The sequence below is a fragment of the Tenrec ecaudatus genome, chromosome 2 (genome assembly GCF_050624435.1).
Source record: "Tenrec ecaudatus isolate mTenEca1 chromosome 2, mTenEca1.hap1, whole genome shotgun sequence".
Classification (NCBI taxonomy): domain Eukaryota; kingdom Metazoa; phylum Chordata; class Mammalia; order Afrosoricida; family Tenrecidae; genus Tenrec; species Tenrec ecaudatus.
Window position 1 is genome coordinate 191044218 of NC_134531.1, and position 23357 is coordinate 191067574.

General features: G+C 44.1%; 1 protein-coding gene and 1 pseudogene across 1 annotated transcript in view; both read left to right on the forward strand.

Annotated features, from left to right (window-relative positions):
• The first annotated feature begins 825 nt into the window (after positions 1-825).
• On the forward strand, positions 826-1804 carry LOC142440227 (mitochondrial import receptor subunit TOM22 homolog; annotated as a pseudogene).
• A 21075-nt stretch (positions 1805-22879) lies between these two features.
• FAF2 (Fas associated factor family member 2) overlaps positions 22880-23357 on the forward strand; it is a 66087-nt gene continuing 65609 nt past the window's right edge. The window contains exon 1 of the mRNA XM_075541994.1: positions 22880-23017. Coding sequence (XP_075398109.1) covers positions 22955-23017 — 63 coding nt within the window. The 5' untranslated portion in view covers positions 22880-22954. The remainder of the gene's footprint in view (positions 23018-23357) is intronic.

A 23357-nucleotide genomic window follows, 5' to 3' on the forward strand; every position in this document is an offset into this window, starting at 1 on the left:
GGGAGAGGGACATGTCTCATCAGAGCACCCAGGAGCCAATGAAGGGAGAGGAAGAGAGAGGGGAACACATCCTGGCCCACCAAGCCCTGAGGATGATATTCCTGCTCAGAGCAGCCAAAACACAGAGAGGACCATAGGGCTGGCCCCAATGTGAAACAGGATGTCTCTCACTGACCCATAGCGCTATGGGGGACAACACTGGAGACACAATATGGGAATTGTGCCCAATCTGACCCCACCACACTGAGGCGAAACACTAAGGGCGTGTAACAGAACAGCAAGGGGAACAGAGTAATGAAGTCCCCAGGGAACAAGACCAAAAGTAGACTTTGGGTCCAGGGCACGGCATCCCATCAGACTCAACTGGAAAGCACTCTTATAGTTCAACAAACAGACCTTGAGCTATTTACAGGCTTTTTTTTTTTTGTCGCCCATGTGTCGTAGAAACGCTATTTGTGATCTAAGAAACCCCAACAACAGCAACAACTTTTATAGGAACAAAATGTCCTCAAGCTCTCTAAGATACAAATCCTATAGCTCCTCCCAACTCCCTTTAAGGTCTCATTGTTTTTGTTAGTCGCCAGCTAGCTGCTTCCAACTCACGCTGAGCCTATTGAGCACAGTACAACTGCTCCAAAAATGTTTTCAAGGCTGTACGCAGACCACTCAGGCCCTTTTTCCAAGGTGTCTCTGGGTAAGTTCGAATCATCAATTGTCATGTGGCAGTCAAGTGCTTAACCATGTGCACCACTCAGGGACAGCCAGCCACAATCGCTGCAGAGACTTAAGAAAACTAGTAAAACGAACTCCATTTTGACTACAGCCATGGCCGCCGCCGCTGCAGCTGGCCCTGGGGCGCCAGCGTCCCCGGACGAGTTGCTCCCGAAAGGCGACGCGGAGAAGACCCGAGGAGGAGCTAGAGGAGGACGATGACGAGGAGCCAGATGACACCCTGTCGGAGAGACTCTGGGGTCTGACGGAGATGTTCCCGGAGAAAGTCCTGTCCGCGGCCGGAGCCACTTTTGACCTCTCCTTTGTTGTGGCTCAAAAGATGTACAGGTTTTCCAGGGCAGCCTTATGGATTGGGACCCCTTCCTTTATGATTCTGGTTCTCCCTGTGGTCTTCGAGACGGAGAAGCTGCAAATGGAGCAACAGCAGCAGCTCCAGCAGCGGCAGATCCTCCTAGGGCCCAGCACAGGACTGTCGGGAGGAATGCCAGGGCCTCTGCCGTCACTGCCCGGGAAGATCTAGAGCTTTAGCCTGTATTGAGCTTAGTGGGAGAAGTTTGAATTTCAATTGTTAGAACTGCTGATTTGGGGAGTTTTTTGTTTTGTTTTGTTTTTCGGTCAAACTTTGGCACATTGATCTGTGTGTAGCAGGTGGGAGTCTGCCCTACAGATACACCTGTGCCCGCCACTCCGCCAGGATCGCTCTTCTGTCTGCACGCAGACCCGAGTGCAGCAGTGCAGACGGTTACCCCCACCCACCCCTCGCTAAATGGCCCCCAAGTTGTCCTGAACAACTACCCTCTCTCTTCTGAGACCCTGGGAGGAATGTCTCCGACTGTGGGAGGCTCGGCTGGTTCAGAGTGGAGAGGTGGGGGAGGGACACACGATGTGCAGCAGCACAGTGCATTACAGTGACATGGCTCAACCCCCCCACTGTGTGCCCATGTATTGGGAAGAGCTGGTTCCTCTGCCTTTTAGCCGATAACCCTGTAATGTGTGTATAAAAAATGGCAGCAATCACTTTTTGTATTTAAATATTAAAAATGATTCCAACTGAATGTGTCGCCACAAAAAAAAAAAAAAAACGAACTCCATTTTACTGCAGCCGCAGCTGATCCCCAGGCCATAAATGACATGCATCCTCTCCCTCCACTCTTCACGCGGTTTCCCTCATCCTGGGCGACGACTTTGGTTGGACCTAAATACTTTCCATGGGGTGATCCAGACTTTGATTTCTGAAGAGCCTGAGCCTTTTCTTACCTTGCCCTTGGCATGGCATGGCTGACTTTCAATTCTCACTGGGTACGAAAGCCTCAAATGATAGCCCAGGAAATCCTCTGGGTTCCGGATCGATTCCTCCCAACCGTGCACCTGGGTTCACAGCAACCCAGGACCCTCCTTGTACTTCCTTTGCCAGTGATGGTAATTCTTCACTGGCCTCAGGAATTCCTTGTGTCCGGATTGTGGAGCACACACGATGTCCCTGGGAAGCATCTTCCCAGCCGTGCAGGGCCTCTCACCAGGCATAGTCTAAGATTGTGGGAGCAATTTAAATGCATCTAGGTTATTTAAATCATCTGTAAATAGGTCTCTTGCTTTCCCTCCTGTTCCCAGCCTGGCAACTAAGGTGTTGTTTGAACTTGTTCACAGCTCACAAATCATGCGATTTTTTTATGAGCAAGAAGATTTCAAAAGAGGAATAAGTTGTCTTTGTGCTCAAGGTCATCTGTTATTAGAATTTTCCCCCCTCATCATCCAAAACTGAGGTGGACTCTCTTTTTGTTCTGATTTGAGATGCTCTAACTCGGCCGACGCCCTGCACAATGGAACACATTTTGACCGGATCATGATTGTTTGGGGTATCAGACCATTTCGTTCCATAGGGTTTTCACGGTTTGATTTTTGGACGTAAATCATGAGACCTTCCTTCCTAGTCCATTTAACCTGGAAGCTCTACTGAAAACTTGCTCAGAATCATACCAACAAGCAGGCCTTCACTGGCACGTGGTATCTTGGCTGTGGTGGAACCCAGACCTCCCAGGAAAGGTGAGAAGACTACATTGAACCATCCCTGCTTCCATCTGCTTTAAGACACTCTTGATTAAAACCCACGCCTACGGATTTCACCATCAGTAGCTTTACCTCCTGTTTATTTCCATGGCGGTGCTCCAATAACCACCCACATCCACGCTCTAAGGATCTACATTGGGCCACATATTTTTAGAGCCTGTACTCTCTGCCCAACATAATTCTAGGCACAGGGAATTCAGTGATGGCCAGAATTGGCTAGGTTTTTGTTGCCATCATGGATGCAGAGTGGGGGAGGTAGACAGTCAACAGGCAAACAAGATAATATCATCTACTGAGAAGTGCTTTAAAGAAAACACATGCTTAGCTCTTCTCAGAGAAAGCAGTATTCCTGTGCTGAGATGGAAACTTCTACAGGGGCCAGCTGTGGGAAGACTCAGGGGAGAGTGTCCCAGGCAGAGTATGACAAATACAAAGCCGCTGAGGTGTGAAGGAGGATGCTAAATGTGAGGCTTTAGAGCAGTAGTTCTCAACCTGTGGGTCTAGACCCCTTTGGGGGTCGAACGACCCTTTCACAGGGGTCGCCCATTTATCACAGTAGCAAAATGACAGTCATGAAGTAGCAACAAAAATAATTTTATGGTTGGGGGGTCACCACAACATGAGGAACTGTATTAAAGGGTCACAGCATTAGGAAGGTTGAGAACCACTGCTTTAGAGTAATGAGCTAGCAGAAATCAGAAAGGGGATGGGAGTCAGGTCCCACAGGGCCTTACAGGCCATGGCAAAAAGCTTGCATTCTTTTCTCAGAACAATGGGAAGCCAACAGAGAGTTTTGAGCAGGGGAGTCACAGGATCTGATCTTTAAAACAGTTTTATTAACATGTAATTCACATGCCGCACAAGACAATGGTTTAAAACATCAAAAAGAATTGGGTAATCATCACCACAATCAATTTTAGAACAATTTCTTCATTCTTGTAGTCATTCATATTAGCTTCCCATCTCCCCCAATCTCCACTACCATAACCTTAAAAACCTCTTAATGCAGTTACCGAAGTACACATGCCCACACACAGAAAAAACCCACACATCAGTAACAAAATAAAACATAAAATAATAGAAACTAGAATAAATGGAAAATGACTCAAGAGGGAGAACAAATGATGGAGTGTTCACCTGTAATCTAACTGCATATACTTCCATTCACTTCCCTGGTCAAGGGTCAGAGGGGCGTCTCCAGAGGCTGAATCCATGTGAAAACTCTGCAAATGGATTGTGGGTTTTCGCTGTCATCCATAGCCTTCTGAAAGCCAGGTGCTCATAATTTATTTTTATTATTAGTTGGGATTTAATAGATATATCATTCCATATTTTAATCACGCCAAGTAGAATTGTACAATTGCTACCACAATCAGTTTCCTGGTACTCAGAATCTAAGGCCTAGTACAATTCCCTCCCCCAGTCTTAGATTTTATTATTTACAATATTTATATCACACAGGCTAGTGTGCTTCTTCCCTGTGGTCTTAGCTGACTGCTCACTTAGATGGCAACTTGTTTTAAGACAAGCTTTTAAGACCCCAGATGCTATTCTTCCTGATGGCCAGACACCATCCGATTTCTTCATCATACTTTGCTATCGCAGGCCTGTCTTCAGTGGTCTCTTCATGAGGGCAATATCATGTGAAGCCAAGTCATGGGAACAAATTGTTCTTATATTAGGGCCACAATTAAGTATTAGCTCAAAATCCATTCATATATCTATGGTTTGTATATGGTCCTGTTTCACTTTAGAGACACTGTTACCCTTTTATTGGGGAACATTATAGATCATCCCCATGGAACATATGAAATTCTGTTAAGAGTATCATTCATTTAGCCAATGGTATGGAATTTAAAACGCTGCTGAGGAAATAAGAGCATGCATAAATAGAGCAGCTTTTTAGACCAAATGCATGGATTAACCTGTACAGATTAAAAACTTACGCGATTGGACATTATTTACACAAACAACAGGGGTTGGAGATAGGGCAAAAGTTTCAATAATACTCACTCACCAAGGCAGCACCATGCCTGCTCCATGTACATGTCATACAAAAAGTAAAGAGCATTAAAGTAGCACATGTATGGTAGTCTTGAGCCACCATTCACTGGCCACCCTCAAAAGAGATGTGAACCAATATCCGGTGACATTCAAATGCATAGCCTTGGGGTAGTAATCACCTGCTTCTTCTCAAACTAGGGAGTTTCCACCTGAAGTTCAGGGGAGTATTTCAGTTGCATACATCTGCTGCAGGTGAGCTTATGGTATAGTCCGCTTTGTTTAGTGGAGTTTCCAAATCAGATCCTTCTGGTGTGGCCTAGGAAGAATTGTTTGCATCTCAGAAGGACAGTTACAACCTCAGTTGTCTATTCCACAGGGCCTCAGTCACCAGGGACTGGATAGAAATGAGATCTAATGTATGTAATTAAGAACATAATATGCAGCATTTTCTCCCTGTAGGCCCCAAGGAGTATATATAAGGCTCAGGGGTATATATATGAGAGGGGGTTACCCCCCCAAAAAAAGCCAATGCTCATTTGTTTTGTTTGTTTGTTTTATGTTAGGGGGATAGTGCATTTAGAGTTTGTTCTGCCACACTGTTAATCAAGTTTTCTATTTAGAGGTTCTGAAAAAATTGCGTAACAGTGTGTGACAAAAAAGGCCCGATTTGTGGCAGACAGGGGACTGGGTTTGCCACCACGACAAGGCACCTGCTCATGCAGCCCTCTCAGTACGTCAGTTTGGGGCAAAAACAGCCCACCTCTCTTGCCCCACACACCTTACTCATCTGACCTTGCTCCCTGTGACTTGTTTGTTTCTGCGAATGCAGAGGGACATGAAAGGACAGCAATTTGACAACACAGAAGAGGTGAAGAAAAGAGCAAGGGAGGTGCTGTCAGCCATCCAAACAGATGAGTTTAAAAAATGCTTCCAAGAATGGAATCACAGATTTGACAAACGTACTAAATGCAATGGAGAGCCCTTTGAGGGTGATGTACAAATAAGGGGTTGATGTGTGTCATGAGCACTAGACAGGCACACTTGGGAGCACTTGGGAGGCCAGATTAGAGGATTACATGACAGAAACTTGTCGCTGTCTCATACAACATTGGTCTTTTTATGACTGACTAACTTTCTCAACAAACAAGAGGTGTTTTGTGATTTCATCATTCCAATTTTCTCAATGATGATCCTGATAGCTCTGACATTTACATTTAGGTCTCTAATCCATCTTGAGCTAATTGTTGTGATGAGATGAAGTAGGGGTCCTGTTTCATTCTTCTGCAGGTGGAGATTCCATTTTTCCAGCACCATTGGTTGAAGAGAGTATCCCTTTCCCATTTAATAATTTTTGGTCCTTTGTCAAAAAACAATTGCCTGTAGGTGCATGCATTTATTTCTGGGTTTTCTATTCTGTTCCATCTTTTTTATTTTGGTCCATATAACTATTACTGTAACCAGCCAAGCTGTTTTATTACTATGGCTGTGTGATAGCTTTTTAAGTCAGTTAGTGCAAGGTTTCCTAGTTTTTCCTTCTTCTTGAGAAGTTCTTTGCTTATCCTGGGCGGCTTCCCTCTCCATATTAAGTTGGTAATTATTTTTCTATGTCTTTAAAGAACGACATTAGGATTTGGATCATAATTATGTTGTATTTATGGATTGCTTCAGATAGTATTTACATTGCCACAATATTAACTCTTCCCATTCATGAACACAGGATATTCTTCCATTGTCTAGGTCTCTTTGGGTATCTTGTAGTAATTTTCTGGAGTTTTCTCACTATGAGTCTTTTGTTTCATTGGCTAGGTTTATTCCTAGGTATTTTATCTTCTGTGTGGCTATTGAAAAGGTATTGTTTCCTTGATGCTTTTTTCTGAGCTCTCTTTGCTGCTATGTAGGAGTCGAATTAATGTCTACTTTTTAATCTGTATCCTGCTACTTTAGCCAATCCCACAGTTGTTTTCAACAGTCCTCTTGTGGGGTCTTTGGGGTTTTCTATAGAAAAATCATATCATCTGCAAATGGTCAGAATTCACTTATTCTTTGCCCTATTGTATTCCCTTGATTTCCTTTGGCTAAGACTTTAGCATGTGGAGTAAGAGTGGTGAAAGGGGCATCCTTGTCTGATTCCTGTTGTCAGGGGAAATAGTTTCAGTATTTCCTCATTGAGAGTGATGTTGGCCATTGATTTTTCATATATGGCCTTTATTGTGTTGAAGAGTTTCCCTCTATTCCTACTTTATTGAATGCTTTTATTAGAAACAGGAGATGGATATTGTCAAATACATTTTTGGATCTATTGATGTGATCATGTGATTTTTGTTTGTGTGTGGGGGGGATATTTAGTCTTTGTCTTTTTTATGTGGTGGATTACCTTGACTGCTTTCCAAATGCTGACCCATTCTTGTATTTCAGGTATGAATCCCATGTGATCGTGGTGAAACAATTTTGGGGATGTGCTATTGAATTCTATTGGGCAGAATTTTGTTGGGAATGTTGTGTCTGTTCATGAGGGATATTGGTCTGTGGTTTTGTCTTTGAGAAGTAGTTGCCTGGTTCTGGTATTAGGGTAGTGAGCCTGAGGGTTTGCTATCCTTTCTGCAGTCTAGAATAGTCTGTGCAGAACTGGTGACGGCTCATCATCAAATACTTGGTAGAATTCTCCTGTGAAGTCATCTGGTCCTGAGCTTTTCTTGGTTCGAAGTTGCTTGATGACAGTCTCTATTTCTTCTTTTTATGGGTCTGGTGAGGTTTTATACACACGTCTGCGTTAACTTGGCCTTATGGTGTATTTCTAGGTATTTGTCCATTTCTTCCAGGTTATCAAATTTGCTGGAGCACAGTGTTTTGTACTACTGTTTTTATTCTTTTTTCCTTCATTTATACCTATTGTAATAACACTACTTTCACCTCTAATTCTAGATATTTGCATTTTCTTTTCCTTTATTAGATTTGCCAGTAGTTTACCAACTTCATGTCTTGCTGATATTTTTCTTTTTTTCTGTTTTAGTTCATTTATTTCTGCTCTCATATTTATGATTTCTTTCCTTGTGTTGTTGGGAGTTTATGTTGTTACCCTGGTTCTAGTTATTGGGACGTTGTATTAAGGCACTGGTTTTTTTACTTCTTCTCTTTTTGATGTGCGCACGGATCCACTATAAATTGCTCTCTGGTAGCTGTTTTGCTGGGTTCCCATAATTTTGGCATGCTGTGCTATCATTACCATAATTTTCAAGAAATTTCTTATTTGATCTATTTCCCAGTTGTGTTTAAATTGTATGTTGTTCAGTCTCCATGTGTTTGTCTTTATGTTCCTGTTTCTTTCTATTGTTGATTTCCAGTTTTATAGTATTGTGATCTGAGAAAACAAATTGCAGAATCTCAGTGTTTTTTCATTTGTTGCGGCTTGCTTTGTGGTCTAACATGTAATCTATTCGAGAGTATGCACCACGTGAACTGGAGAGGCATGCACACTGTGTCGTTGTTGGGTAGAGTGCTCTGCTTCTTGCCTGATGAGTTTGCCTTTCCTTGAGGGTACTTTATTGCACGCTCCCCTTATTATTGTTGAGCTCTCTATTTCTCTCTTCGAGTCTTAGGAGTTGATTGATGTAATATCAGGCTTTCTTTGGGTTCCTTTGCTTTTTTGTATTTTCCAGACTGTTGTCTGATTCTGTTATCTTATTTGTATTTTATGTTTCTCCTTATCTTTTCAGTTTTCTAATTTTTCAATTCTTTCCGTTGTTCTCACTGTCATTCCTGACATCTCCTACTTTCTTTCTTTCTTTTTTTCTAAAGGCACTTGAACATCCTTATTTTGATTTCTATTTCTGGTGGTTCCAGGGCCTCTTTTTTTCCAGAGTCCTCCATTGTGTTTGGGTGAGTTTTGGTTGCTTGAATTTGTTTTCCTTGATTGTGTGTATGTGTGTGTGTGTGTGTGTGTGTGTGTACTGCTGTTGACTGTTCTCTCCATGGCGCTGCGATGCAGCTATTCATGGTGTGTGGGCTGGTGGGTCATGTAAAGGGAGTGACTCTGTCTAATATGGGCTGGAAACATAACCTGAGGGAAAAGGGGGAAATAAATGGTTAAGAGGGGAAAGTGGGGGGAAGGAGAGAGGTAATAAAAATAATGGTATTAATAATAAAGGGCCATCTGGATAGGCCAAAAGATTTATAAAAATAATGGGAAAGTGCAGTGTAAAGGGGTAATAAAACTTAATAGGTTTCATGGAAGTACATTTCACTTAAGAGAGAAGAAAAGTGTAAGCAAACAAGCAAACCACAAGAAGAGGATTTATCTATTCAAATATTTAGAAGAAGTAGAATTAAAGAAGAAAAGGGGAAAGAAAGAAAAGAGAGAGGGAATAAAAAAACGATAAGGGGAAGAAGGTCAAGGAAGAAGGAAAAACACAAGAGAAAGCTGTCCGTGTTCAGAGAGTAGCAGGTGCGGGGGAGGAGGGCCGTGCTTGGGCGTAGATAGAGCACTGTTGCTATCTCAGTGGGACCATGAGTGCAGCCCTGAGGAAAGGGGGGGGGGGAAGCCTGGCCTTGAAAACAAACCTGTGTATGGCTTGCATATCCATGGGGTGGGGGAGGAGGGGGCAGCACAGGAAAGAAATTGAGAGTCAATAAGGAAAAGAGATTTTTTTTTTAAGGTAAAACTTAAATCTCAGTTTGGACGGGGATTTCAGATTCTTGGGCAGGGTCGATAAGTGCTTGCGTTCCCTGCCCTCTGGGAGAGCGGAGCACATGGCAGGAAAGGTGCTGGAAAGGGAGAAAATAAGCAAGAAAACATTTTTTAAGTGGGGAAAAGCCTTACTTGGGCGGTACACTAAGCTGCCTAAATGATCTGCTATCTGTACAGGGCCCCCAGAGGCCAGCGAGGCAAGCGGCTTGGCTGGGTGAGTTAAGACAGGGGCAGGGAAAGATCAGCTTGGGCAGGAGAAGCGGAGTGCCCAGAAGTGACTCAGGCTGCTGGTGGATGATGAAGGGCAGTCAGGAACCATTCGAAGTTGTTGCTGATCTCAACGTAAGACACTTTGGTGTTCTGCTCTTTGAAGTTGTTTGGCTGTTGTTGTTTTTTTAACTTCCAGGGAGTGTAGGTCTTCCTTCTTGGCGGGGCTTCTTGGGTTGTCACTGAGATCTCCTGTGCTTCTAACCTGGTAGCCACATAACCCCATGAGTTTCCGGACTTATTTTTAGAACATTTTTTGTGTGTGACATATTTAAAGAGACGATACTACAGAGAGGCTATGGGAAAGTCAAGGAGACTAGTTAGGAGGTCCTTGCAGTGACGTTGGTGAGAGCTACAACGAGGAACTAAAGGGCCTTAATCATAGGCAAGGTCTATGACCAGCTATAGATTTCTAAGTTTCTGTTAATTTTAGCTTGATAATAAAATTGACTTTCTGCTAGTCTAAGAAAATTCTGAGGCCGGATTGGCCCCCGCTCCACCCAAGTAATTAGTTCATAGTAGCAAACATGGTGAATGCATCTATAGCAAGATCTAACTTCTAACTAAATGGTGCACAGTTACCATTACCAACTGCTCTGAGAGGGATTAGAAGGCTTTGGGTAAAGAGGGAGGAAAATGGGGAACAAAACTCAAAATCATACATCTTTCTTCTCAGAAAGACAGTGGTGGAGTGCCTGAGTATATAGCCCTTGGTCACCCTTTAAGTCTGGAATTGAACTCATCTCCCATGGCTCAATGGTCAGCCAAACAATAGACAGGTCAATAAAGGAACTGGTAACACGAGGGAGGTGTGCCCATCTTGGAGTAATCAAGTAGTTGGAAGAAAAATGGCAGAATTTACCCAAGAACAAAATTCAGAAGGATTAGGAAAGGAGGAATGGAAGCAGGAAACATAGGGAGGAAGTAGAATAGGTGATGCTTCATTACAATCAGTGAGATTAAAAAAAGATGTGTATGAATTGTAAAATGGAAACCGATCTATCTGCTCTGTAAAATTTCACCCACTTGGCAATTTTTAGAAAGGTGTTTGTTTAAGTTGCCTCTGGGAAGCCTTTTCTCGAGCCCTTATTGCATTGGATCTACCCCCGCAGCTGTGATTAGGACATGTGTTTTTGCATGTCCACTCGGATCTAGCCTTTGCCACAGCTCAATGAGGGAGGTGCTAGGAGCCCATTTATAGCTGAGCGACGAGTAAACAGTGGCTTAGAGAGATCAATTCACTTCCCAAAATTACACAGTAGTCAATTACTCAATTAGTATGTACTCAGACCTCTGAAGAGCATGAAATGTACTGCATGATTTGGGTAAGACAAAACTTTGCCCGGGGCCCATTTTCCTGAGTCCAAATCCTGCGCAGAGATGCAGAGATCTGTGCTGTGCTGTGGGGGTAGGTTTTATATTCACACCTCTTCTCTCACATTTTGGATGAGTCCAGTTGAGTCTCTCTCAATTCTGTCAGTGCTACTAAATCTTTGAGGAATAACTCAATAGGGCAGGAGATCAAAAACAAACAAACAAACCAAAAATGGTTGCTGACATCTCAATAATCTGCTTGGCTCAGCAACCAGGAGGCTATGGCCCCAACTGATAGGGGAAAAAAGTATGTTTCAGTGACTCCCGGACTGAGGGCTTGTTCTATGTTCCCACGACTCAGCAGCAGAACAGAATTCACCCTTTATCATGAACGAAATGGTGAGGCCCCAGCAAAGCCTTGTTGGTAGGATTATAAAAACAAATGCTCATTCATCAGATTGTCTGAGCCAGCTCTCAGTCACAAATCCCAATTGTAACAGATTTAAACTGTGACTCAAGACCCTATGACACACAAAAAACTATGATAAACACACACACATCCTTCTACAAAGTAATAAAATTAATCCAATCTTGGTTCTTAGAGGATAGGGGCTACGCTTGTTTGTATTTGCAGCATCTAGTCAGAACCTGGCTTAAAGAAAGCATTCAATACCAGTCTTTGTTGAACAAATCCTTAATAGCTGTAGATAAGTATAATTGACAAATATATTTTTAAATATCTTCAGCACACTCTGGAACTGCACTGTTCAGCACAAGGAATCACTATCAAGCATTTAAAGTGTGCTAGTCCCAATATAGATATGGTATATGTGTCAAATATGCACGAAATATGCAAAATATGATTGTGAAGACGGAATATAGGAAATATAAATTACATACTGGGTTAAATGAAATGCATTACTAAACTGAATTTCATCTTTTTTATTTCTTTAAAGTTTTTATATGTTTTGCTCTTGCTGTTGAGCATATACACAGCAAAACACACACCACTCCAACAGTTTGTACTCGTGCAATTTAGTGACAGTGATGGCATTCTGTTGAGTTTTACACCCGTTCTCACCCACCTTATCTGAATCATTCCTTCTCCACTAGCCAACTCAGTGTCCCTTAGGTTCATATTTAATTTTTATCTAGTTGCTGTTATCAGTTCTTAAAAGAACATAATATTCAGAACAGATTATTTGTTCACTAGTTAATATGAACTAATGTTTGGTTTTAAGAGGAATATCAGAGGATTTTGGGGGGTTTCAGGTTTAAAGGTTATCTTAGGCCAACAGTGACTGGGGTTCACTCACCATTCATGCCTCCGGGAAGTCTGGGGTCCATGAATATGTGAAATTCTGTTTTGTATATTCCTCCTTTTAATCAAACTTCTTCTTTAGAACCTTTAATAAAAATATTCAGTAAAGATTGCTGGGCACCATTCGGTTCTGATCTCATGGCAAAGGGTACAATTTATGGAGGCAATTAGCCACAGAGTCTATATCCTCCTCTGTTCTTGACTCTTCTTCCTCTGTTGCTCTAAGCTAAGAGAGATGAGTTGTTGTGGCCTTGGGTGGCCACTTGTACGCTTTTAAGGTCCCAGGCACCCCTAGACAATAAAACAGAAGCACTAAACGTGTTCAATCTAATTGGGTCGGCCCATGAAACCATGACCCTGAAGCTCCAAACCAAGGACCCAAATCCCCAAAGGCTTTGGGCTGTAGTTTTCTTTTACATATAACTTGGGATCCTAAACTATTAAGATCACTAGGTGGTCCAAGCAGTTTGCATTCAGCTACTGACCTAAAAGTTGTCTGTTCACATCACTCAGCAGTGCCTTGGAAGAAAGGCCTGGTAGCCTGCCTCTGCACCGACGACAGCCAAGAAACCCCAAAGGAGCAGTTCCAATCTAGAACACATGGAGTTGCCAAGAGTCAGGAGTGATCAGACAAAGCTGGGTTTTGTTTGAATTTTGAAGCCCTGGTGGCACTGACTGCTAAGTGTTGGATTGTTAACTGCAAGACTGGAAATTCAAGCCTATCAGCTGCTGCTTGAGAACGAGGTCAGCCTATTTGCTCCATAAAGATTTCCATCCTTGAGAACCCTGTACAGGTGTCTAGGAGTCAGAATCAACGCAGAGGCAGTGGGGAGGCTGCTTAAAAGGGAGCCGCAGAGTGAAACAGCTACACACCCCACTGCCAGGTGGAACCTGCACAGAAGCTCTCAGTGAGAGAGACTTGCCCATTACAGCCTGGGAAACGTAATTGCAGCAACTCTACTTTCGATGAGGTTGCTATGAGTTGAAATCAACTCAACAACAGTCAATAGCAACAAGCTACTTAAAATGACACCTGTAAAAATATAGACATATATACAATAAAATGACACATGTGGTTCACATTAGATATATATTTTTCTTCTTCGTTGCAATTTCTTTTATTATTTTTTTTAAATCATTTTATTGGGGGCTCATACAACTCAATCGCCATCCATACATACATCAATTGTGTAAAGCACATTTGTACATTGGTTGCCTTCATCGTTCTCAAAATATTTGCTCTCCACTTAAGCCCTTGGCATCCGCTCCTCATTTCCCCCACCTTCCCCCCTCTCCCCTCCCTCATGAACCCTTGATAATTTATAAATTATTATTTTGTCATATCTTACACTGTCCGATGTCTCCCTTCACCCACCTTTCTGTTGTCCGTCCCCCAGGGAGGTCAAATATGGATCCCTGTAATCGGTCCCCCTTTATTATTATCATTAACATGTACAGTAGAACATACACTGATTCACCCGTTTCTAGACATATGATTCCATGACATTGATTCCATACTTCAGTTGTAAGATTCTATTTTGATCAAATACCACTTCTTTGGAAAGTTAAAAACCAGGAAAAAAAATTTTAAAGCTGAGTCAGGCCAATAATTGGTGACACTTTTCACACTACTCATCTTGGGCTTATCAAAAAGCCTGCTTCGCAATGAAAAACAGAAGTGATAAAGATTCTGCCTGTATCTGAGGGAGTGGCTGGTGGTTCCCGAGCTGAAATGTCGTTACCAATCATGGTCACTGGAGATCAGGTGGTGCTGTTGGGTACGCACTGGACGGTTAATCTCAAGGTTAGCAATTTAAACCCACCAAGTGCGCTGGTGAAGAAAATGGAGTCTCCCCACTCCTGGAAGGATTTATAGTCTCTGAAATGTTATACAGGGTTACTATGCATCAGAACGGATCGATAGTAGTGGGTTTGGTTTTGGGGAGCATCGAACTACACCAGAGAGGCTAACTGTGTGGCAAGGATCAGCACGAACCTAAATCCCACCTGGAAATGAATCCGAGTGTCGCCTTTCCACGGCTCCACCATCCCCCTGTTAGTCACTTCACATGGCCCCTCTGTCTGACCCCGTTATCACTGAGAGCGAGGTCAGCCTTCAGTCAAAACACAACTGAGAAAGATTTTGGCCTTTTCGTTGATTGCCTGGGCAGCCTTTTCTAAATGAGCCACCACGAGCTAAGTGCGGTCTCATTGTCCCCGTGAGTTCGTTCATTCTCTAGAACGTACAGAAGCGAGGCCTGGGACAGGTTCTGGCATGATGCTTCTGTTGTCCCCAGAGGTGCACCACCCTCTCCCACGGATGGACAACCCAAACGAGACCAAACCCATTGCTGCCGGTCCCACTGACCCTCTAGGACGGAGCGGACTCGCTCCGCAGGGTCCCCAAGGCTGGCCATCTTTAGCAGAGTCCACTGCCACACTGCCTAGCCGCTCTGCCCCTGGGCCCTGTCCGCGCTTGTCTGTTTTGCCCTGTCCAGGAAGCTCTCCGACCTCGGCTTGAGTTGGGTTTCCAGCACTGACAACTCAAAGACCTGCCTTGGTTTCCTAGTGCTGCTGTGACGCTACCACGGACGGAAACGTCTCGTTTCACAGTCCTGGGGCTAACAGTTCGAGCCTTGTTAATATCTCCTTGATTGGTGGTCCCAGGGGTTCCCTGGCGCCTTGGTTTATAGATGGCTTGAATAAAGCCTCTTCATCCCTGTTCCCAGCCCCTGCCCAAGACCTCTACCTGAGAGAGACAAACGCACACACACAAAGTGCTTATTCTGGGCTTTGGATAACGCAACAGGGATTAGGTTTGCAATAGAGCTAAAATTCTCAGCACTAGGTTTTCAGGTGGCTTACACTGCGGGCCCTGACCCCATTTTAGAGTCTCCACATGGATTCAGCCTTCTTTGAGCTCTTTCTCCTCAGCAGTGTGAGAAGTTCAGCCGTCAGCCAGAGTGAGAGTGTTTGAAAGCGGATTAGTATCACTCCTCTAGCCGGCTCCGGGAGAGGCGGTCTTACCTTTAGGGACTTGCCTGGGCGCACTCTTGACGAATGTAATTCAGGGAACTCAGGGCCAATGCTAGGTGCTTTCATGTTGATTCCAGCGCTTAGCTACAGTAACATGAAACACTGCATGGTCCTGTCCTGCACCATCCCCACACTTGTTCTTATGTTTGAGACCATTTTTGCAGCCACTGTGCCAATCCTTCTTGGGAAGGACCTTCTCTCTTTTTTTTAAAAATCATTTTATTGGGGGCTCGTACAATTCTTATCACAATCCATCCATCCATCCATTGTGTCAACAACATATGTACATTTGTTGCCATCATCATTCTCAAAACATTTGCCCTCCACTTGATCCCTTAATATCTGCTGCTCATTTCCCCCCTCCCTCCCCACTCCCCCCATCCCATGAACCCTTCATCATTCATATATTATTATTATTTTGTCATATATTCCACTGTCTGACGTCTCCCCCTGCCCTCTTCTCTGCTGCCCCTCCCCCAGGGATGAGGCTACACGTAGATTCCTGTAATCAGTTCCCCCTTTTTACCCCACACCCTCCAGGCATCGCCACTCTCATCACTGGTTCTGGAGGAGTCATCTGTCCTGGATTCCCCGTGTTTCCAGTTGCTATCTGTACCAATGTACATCCTCTGGTCTAGCCAGATTTGCAAGGTAGTATTGGGATCATGATAGTGGAGGGGAGGAAGCGTTTAAGAACTAGAGGAAAGTTATATGTTTCATCATTGCTATCCTGCACCCTGCCTGGTTCATCTCCTCCCCACAACCCCTCAGCAAGGGGTGTCCGGTTGGCTACCCTTGGGCTTTGAGTCTCCACTCTGCACTCACCCACATTTTCAATGATATGATTTTATGTTCCTTGATGCTTAATACCTGATCCCTTCGACAGCTCGTGGTCACACAGGCTGGTGTGTGTCTTCCTTGTGGGCAGACCTTCTTCTTTTTCACTGCCTCTCTTCTTTACCAAGCATGATGTCCTTCTCCAGAGACCGGTCTGTCCTGACAATGTGTCCAAAGTAAGTGAGACCAAGTCTCCCCAACCTCACCTCTGAGGACCTCTCTGACTGGACTTCTCCCAAGACAGATTGGTTTGTCCGTTCATTTGCCATCACCATAATTCAAACGCCTAAGTTCTTTTTTGGTCTTCTTTATTCAATGTCCAACTTTCACATGCATACAAGTGAATCGAAAACACCACGACTTAATCCTCAAAGTAACATGCTTGCCTTTCAACACTCGAAAGGGGTCTTGTGCAGCAGATTTACCACATGCAACGCGTCCTTTATGACAACTTCCAATTTTCTCCCACTTATTATGATGTTATCTATTGGACAGTTGTGAGGATCGGGGTCTTCTTTTCATTGAGTTGCAAGCCGTATCGAAGGCTGAAATCCTTGATCATCATTAGCACTACTTGAAGTCCCCCTCACTTTCAACAAGCAAGATTGTGTGATCTGCATATCTCAGGTTGTTAATTAGCCTTCCTTTAAAACTGATGCACAATATTCTTTTTTTATTTATTTATTTTTAAAAATATTCTTCTTTTAAAAAAAACCATTTTATTGGGGGCTCTATCAGCTCTTATCGCAATCCATGCATCCATCCATTGTGTCAGACACATCTGTACATTTGTTGCCATCATCATTCTCAAAACATTATCTTTCTAATGAGCCCTTGGTATCAGCTCATTTCCCCCCTCCCCCACCCTCCCTCCCTCATGAACCCTTGATAAAGTATACAAAAACTTTTCATGTCTTACACTGACTGCTGTTTCCCTACACCAACATTTCTGCTGTTCGTTCCCCTGGAAGGGGGTCATATATAGATCATTGTGATTGGTTCTCCCTTTCTCTTTCCACTTTCCCTTTACCCTCCTGGTATGGATACTCTCATTATTTGTCCTGTGGGGTTTGTCTGTCCTGGATTCCCTGTTTCCAGTTCTTATCTGTACCAGAGTACATTCTCTGGTCTAGCTGGCTTTGTAAGGTAGAATTGGGGTCATGATAGTGGGAAGAAGCATTAAAGAGCTGGAGCAAAGTTGTATGTTACATTGGTGCTATACTGTACCCTGAATGCTCATCTCCACCTTGTCTCCACCCCCACCGCACCCCCATGACCCTTCTGTAAGGGGATGTCCAATTGCTTGAAATTGGACATTTCACATTGAAATGATTTTTTGTTCTGGGTCTTTGATGCCTGATACCTGATACCATCAACACCTCATGATCATACAGGCTGATGTGCTTCTTCCATGTGGATTGTTTGATCAATTTCATTCTGAAAATGTTGGTAAAATTCTTCTGTCTTGTGCATCACTAGCGCTAGAGTTTGGTGTGCATAGTTAAATAATAATATTGATAGGATTTTCTTGGGTGTGGATAGATATTATCCTATCACAGACAGCACTGTGCTTCAAGATTCATGTTGAAATATACTTTTGATGGTTATTTCCATGCCATTTCTCTTGAATCTGCCCATTCCGGTATATAAAACATATGATTTTCTTATTAAAAATGGCCAATCCCAGTCCATTTCAGCTCACTAACACTTAGCATGTTGTCCATCTCTGTAAAATGAAATGTATTCCATTTCATCTTTAACAACTTCCGATTTTCTTGGATTCATACTTTGCACCTTCCAAGTTCTGCCCTCTAAATTGATGGTTGCAGCTGTTTATTCTCATGTTGAGCCATGCCCCATCAGCAAATGAAGGCCTGGAAGGCGTTCCTCGGGTAAAGCTTTATTCCATTCACATCACTGTGGTTGACTACTCGGAGAAGGCAGCTGTTCCTCCGTCATACTCTGAGTGCCTTCGGACCTGAGCGGCTCGTCTTCTGGCACCGACTCTGACAATGCTCTGCTTCTATTCACGAAGTTTTCAGTATTGACAATGTTTTGATGCTCTCAATCAGGTTTTCAGGGGCTAATTCCTCTGAAGTGGAAACCAATTCCTTCTTCATAGTCTGTTCTCAGTCTGGAATCTCTGCTGAACCTATTTCCTCTAGGCAACCCTGCTGGTATTTGAAACACCAGTGACTTAGCTTTCAACGTCACAGCAACACACAAATCACCACAGTATGGACAAACTGACAGACAAGTCGTGTGAAGTTCAAATACTCATGAGTCATAAGCTGACTGTCTTGGTTTGAGGGCCTGAACAATCTTGTACACTCTTTAAATCCGCAGTAGTATACATATGCCAAACATAGTCCCTTTTCCACTTCAGTAGTCCTGTCTACAACTGTGCTGAATTGATCTGCCACCAATCATAATTTTGTAATAGTTTCCTTTATTTTTAATGTCTTATTTAAGTAGCCTCATGATTGAGAATCCTTGAACCACATGGCCTTGTGCTCATAGTCTCCCTGATCCGGATGATTTGCCTTTGTCTTGTCTTTGTCCTGTTTGGGTTAATAAATTGATCTCTATTATTACATTTTAATTTGAGATATCTTTTCACCTGAGAATACATATTAAGTCAGAGTCATGCAATAATTCCAGAAGGCTTTTGATTTTGCACTATCTTATCTAGGTCACTTGTACCACAACATTATGCAAGATAGTGAATTGTACTGATGGGACTGGGAATGTTATTCCCCAGCCAACATTAAAAGGCAGGGTTTATACCTCATCCTAAGAATAATCCAGACATGTGAAAAAATTCACAGAAGCAAAAGTTTCCTAGGAGCAGGGTTTGGAGAGGGAGGTAAAGAAGGCCGATGCCACACTCACCCTTACTTCCTGAACAGAGTGTTGCTGGAGTCTTAGAGGTTTGGGGGCAGGAATGGGTTATATGTGATTCCTTACAAAGATAGGGAAACCCAGAAAACTAGCCTGTTTGGGCAGAGTCATGTTAATTAGGGGTGTAAGCAACAGTCCCTTCAAGATGGAGTCTGTTCTGGGGGGTCTGCTACTGGTGAGCAAAGTTTATTCTGTGATGTCATACGGGTAGGGTTGGGTCAGGTTATCAGTCCACATCCCTGAAGATCATGATGGTGGAAGGACTGCATCTCTGCATGCTTGACTACTCGGACAGTTGGATCAACTCATTTTGTCTTGAAGTCATTCTATCAGGAACAACATGATTGTCACTATTTGTTTCGACTGTGTTTGGACTGTGGCTGACTTCCTTGTTGAAGCAGAGTATCCAGGGGTCATTTCAGCAGGAAACTCTGCATGCCATAATGTAGATCACAAATGCCATCGTTTGCATAAGGTACCTGAATTCTTTCAGATCTGATTGCACTGGGGAGAGGAGTTTGTCTGGAGAGTGGGGGCTTGATCAGTTAGGTTAGCCTGTCTCAACGTCAACAAAAAGAGGTTTCCCAATGGTAAAACATAGTGTCTAGGAACTTATTTGTTTCCTGAATATAACACACTTGAATTTTAGGACGTCGGTCATGTTTTCAATAAAGCCAAATATGAAATTAGATCAAAATTCACAAGGAGGGGCCAGCTAGTTTTGTTAACCTGTCTCACTGACCCTCTTTTGAGTTTTGTGCTTTTTCCTTCCAATCTTATCTAAGGCCATAAGAAAAACTCCTGGACATTGTGATGGATTTGTGTGCGCACCTACGACAGTCTGTAAGGACGAGCACAGACAGTTCCCAGATTACCACTAGTTCCATCCCCCAGTCTGTCTTAAAGCCAGATTTGTACAGCAATTAGAACACTTAGGCACAGCTCTTATCTACTGTCAATTAATCAAATATATCGTGTCAGAGGGCTTTAAGAAGTTCTAGAAAAATGGAGTTAAGTGAAATTTTCCCATGAACGTTTTGAAGTCTCCTTCCTCATATACAATGTACCTTTTTTTTTTTTTACAATGTACCCTTCTGTGCATTGAGAAACATTAAACATGGGAACCAATTAAAAGGAGCTACATATAACCTCCTCCCTGGGGACGGACAACAGAAAAGTGGGTGAATGGAGTGATTAAGATATGACAAAATAATGATTTATAAATTATCAAGGGCTCGTGAGGGAGCAGGGAGGGAAGTGGGGGAATGAGGAGCTGATACCAAGGGCTCAAGCAAAGCAAATGTTTTGAGAACGATGATGGTAACAAATGTATAAATGTGCTTGACACAATGGTTGTATGTATGGATTGTGATAAGAGTTGTACGAGCCCCCAGTAAAATGATAAAAGCAACCACATTAAACATTTCCTAGTGCGGCATAGCACCGATGAACCACATAACTATCCTCTAGTTTAATATTTTCTCTCCTTAGTATTATGGTTTGTATTTCTTTTACCTCATTAATCAGATTTGCATATGTTCATTTGTATCTTTCAGATCATCCGGTACACGAAAACCAAGATTGATAACCCTTCAGAAACAGTAACAGGGAGACAATGGTTTTCTCAGGGTAAGGGTAAGGTGGGGGGAGAAAGGCGCAATTGACCACAACGATCAACATATAGTCCCCCTCCCAGGGGGATGCACAACAGAAAAGTGGGTGAAGGGAGACAGCGGTCAGTGTAAGACATGAAAAAATAATGATAATTTAGAAATTATCAAGGGTTTATGAGGGAGGGAGGGTGGGGGAGGGGGGAAATGAGCTGATACCAAGGGCTCATTAGAAAGATAATGTTTTGAGAATGATGATGGCAACAAATGTACAAATGTGCTTGACACAATGGATGGATGGATGGATTGTGATAAGAACTGTAAGAGCCCCCAATACAATGTTGTTGTTGTTTTTTTAAAAAAAGGAATATTGGTTCTCTGAGGGTACGGGAAGAGGGCTGGGGAGAGGGGGATAGGGAGCTGAGAGCACTGATGACTGTGTAACCCCACTCGATGGCATTGAACTAGAGAATTGTATGTGATTGTGTGTACTGGATCATGTAAGATATGGCACAATAAAAATCTATTATAGGGAAAAAATAATAAGGGTTCCTGGGGGGGTAGGATGGGGGAGGGAGGGGGGCTGATATCAAGGAGTTCAAGAAGAAAGAAAATGTTCCGAAACTGATTGTGATCGCAATTGTACAACACTGCTTGATGTGATTGACCTATGGAATGGTATGACATCTGTAAGGGCTCCCAATAAAATGATGAAAAAAATTTAAAAGGTACTTAATAAAACGTCTTTAATACAAAAACTCAAAAAAACAAAAACCACCCCACAACCATTTCCTAATATACTCAGGCAATTTTAATACAATCACAATAATGTTTTGATGCCCATCAGAAAGCAGCACCGCCACTGCAAACCTGTGAGCATCTTGGTTTTTTAATTAGAGGCTCTGAGGGGAACGTCGCAGGTACTTTACTTAGTGATGGCTTAAGGTAAAAATTCAAGTCCTGTCCTAGTGCGCTCTTCACCTAACAGCTCTCAGAGAACTTTGGGCCTCTGTCTCACCAGAAGCAACCCTATGAGGACATGGGGACCAGCCTGCCGTGGACAAGAAGGACAGGCTCACACTGGCCCTGTGGGACAGAGTAGAACTGCCTCCATGGGGTTCAGAGGCTGTAACTCTTTTAAAGGAATAGAAAGCGCAGTCTTTCTCTCGCAGAGCGGCTGGTGGTTTCAAACTGCTGACCTTGCCGTTAACAACTCAACCTGCAACCACTCCTCCACCAGGGCTAATTTTGGAACGAATCAAGGGAGCTCGGACGTGAGATGGCAGGCTGGGCAAGGACGGGGCAGTGGAAGCAACTCAGAAAAGAAGAAAGGGTTGCCTTGAATGAGAATGCCAAGAAAGGGGGACATTTGCCCTAGGAAGTTCAGCACTTTCAATTGCAGGGTGGGAACTAGAAGTGAGCTTCAGTCTCCTACTCTCAGCCTTAGGATCCTCTGCTAGTTGGGCCGGGTCGATATTTGGAGACACAGGAAGGTCTAAATCAGGCCCCCGATGGATGGATGATGCCTCAGCCGCAGGCTGATAGGGCCAAAGGCGCGGGGTCCTATCAGTGCTGGTAACAATACTGAAAGAGAGACCAAAGTTTTCCAGTTTCCGTTTGGAGGCGGCATTGGCAACGCCCCCCAAGTGTTCGGGGGCTTTCAGAACCTCCTGAGATAGTTAAGAGCTCCACAATTGAGCGAAGCTTTTGGAAACGTCAGAGCAGAAATCACGCGCAAATCGGCCGGTATTTCGGAACTGTCATGATGGATTTCCTGAGAAACCTTCAGGAATATCGGAGATTACCGGTGAATACACAGGGAGCAGCCGAAATTAGCCGAGTGGGTTCGGGAATTTCCGGAACTCCTCGAGGCACATTCGTGTTCTCTCGGCTCTTTGCGGCTCTATTCAGCGGCCTGCGGTCTCCTGCCTTTTCGTCCTAAGGTCGTTGAGAACTCGACCGTTCCTCGGCAATTTCCGGAAGTGCTCGGGATGGGCCCGAGAGTGGAGCCCTCTGGTGGTGGGAACTGTCAGTTACGCCGGGCTGCGCTACAGAAGGTGGGCCAACGCGCGCAGACGCAGTTGCAACCTAGTGGCCGTTCAGACCGGATGTGGTTGCCGCTGAAGTCAGTTCCGGCGGGTGACGGTGCGGACGGGTCAGAGGCGTAGAGGCGGCGGCAAAATGGCGGCGCCTGAGGAGCGGGATCTAACCCAGGAGCAGACAGAAAAGCTGCTACAGTTTCAGGTAGCAGCGAGTACTCGGTGCGGCCGATGCCGTCTCGGGAGGGGGATGGGCCTCTAGGAGAGCCAGAAATCCTCTTCAGATTAGGCCCGGGATCCTTCTGAAGCCAGCGGGCAGCCCCCTCCCCCCCAGGCGCCCATTGCCCCGTTTCTCCCGGAGCCCGATCCTCTGTCGGTTGCCGGCCTTCTAGCCACCGCTGAGGCAGAGCTGCCTCTCCGCTGCCCCTTTGCCCCCAGGGGAGCAGCTTCCCTAGCTCCCCTCAGCGGCGCCTGCCAACCCTCCTTCCCTGCCCGGCTACCGGTCGGGACCCTCTCGCCCAACTCCTGCTGTGTCGTGCCAACCG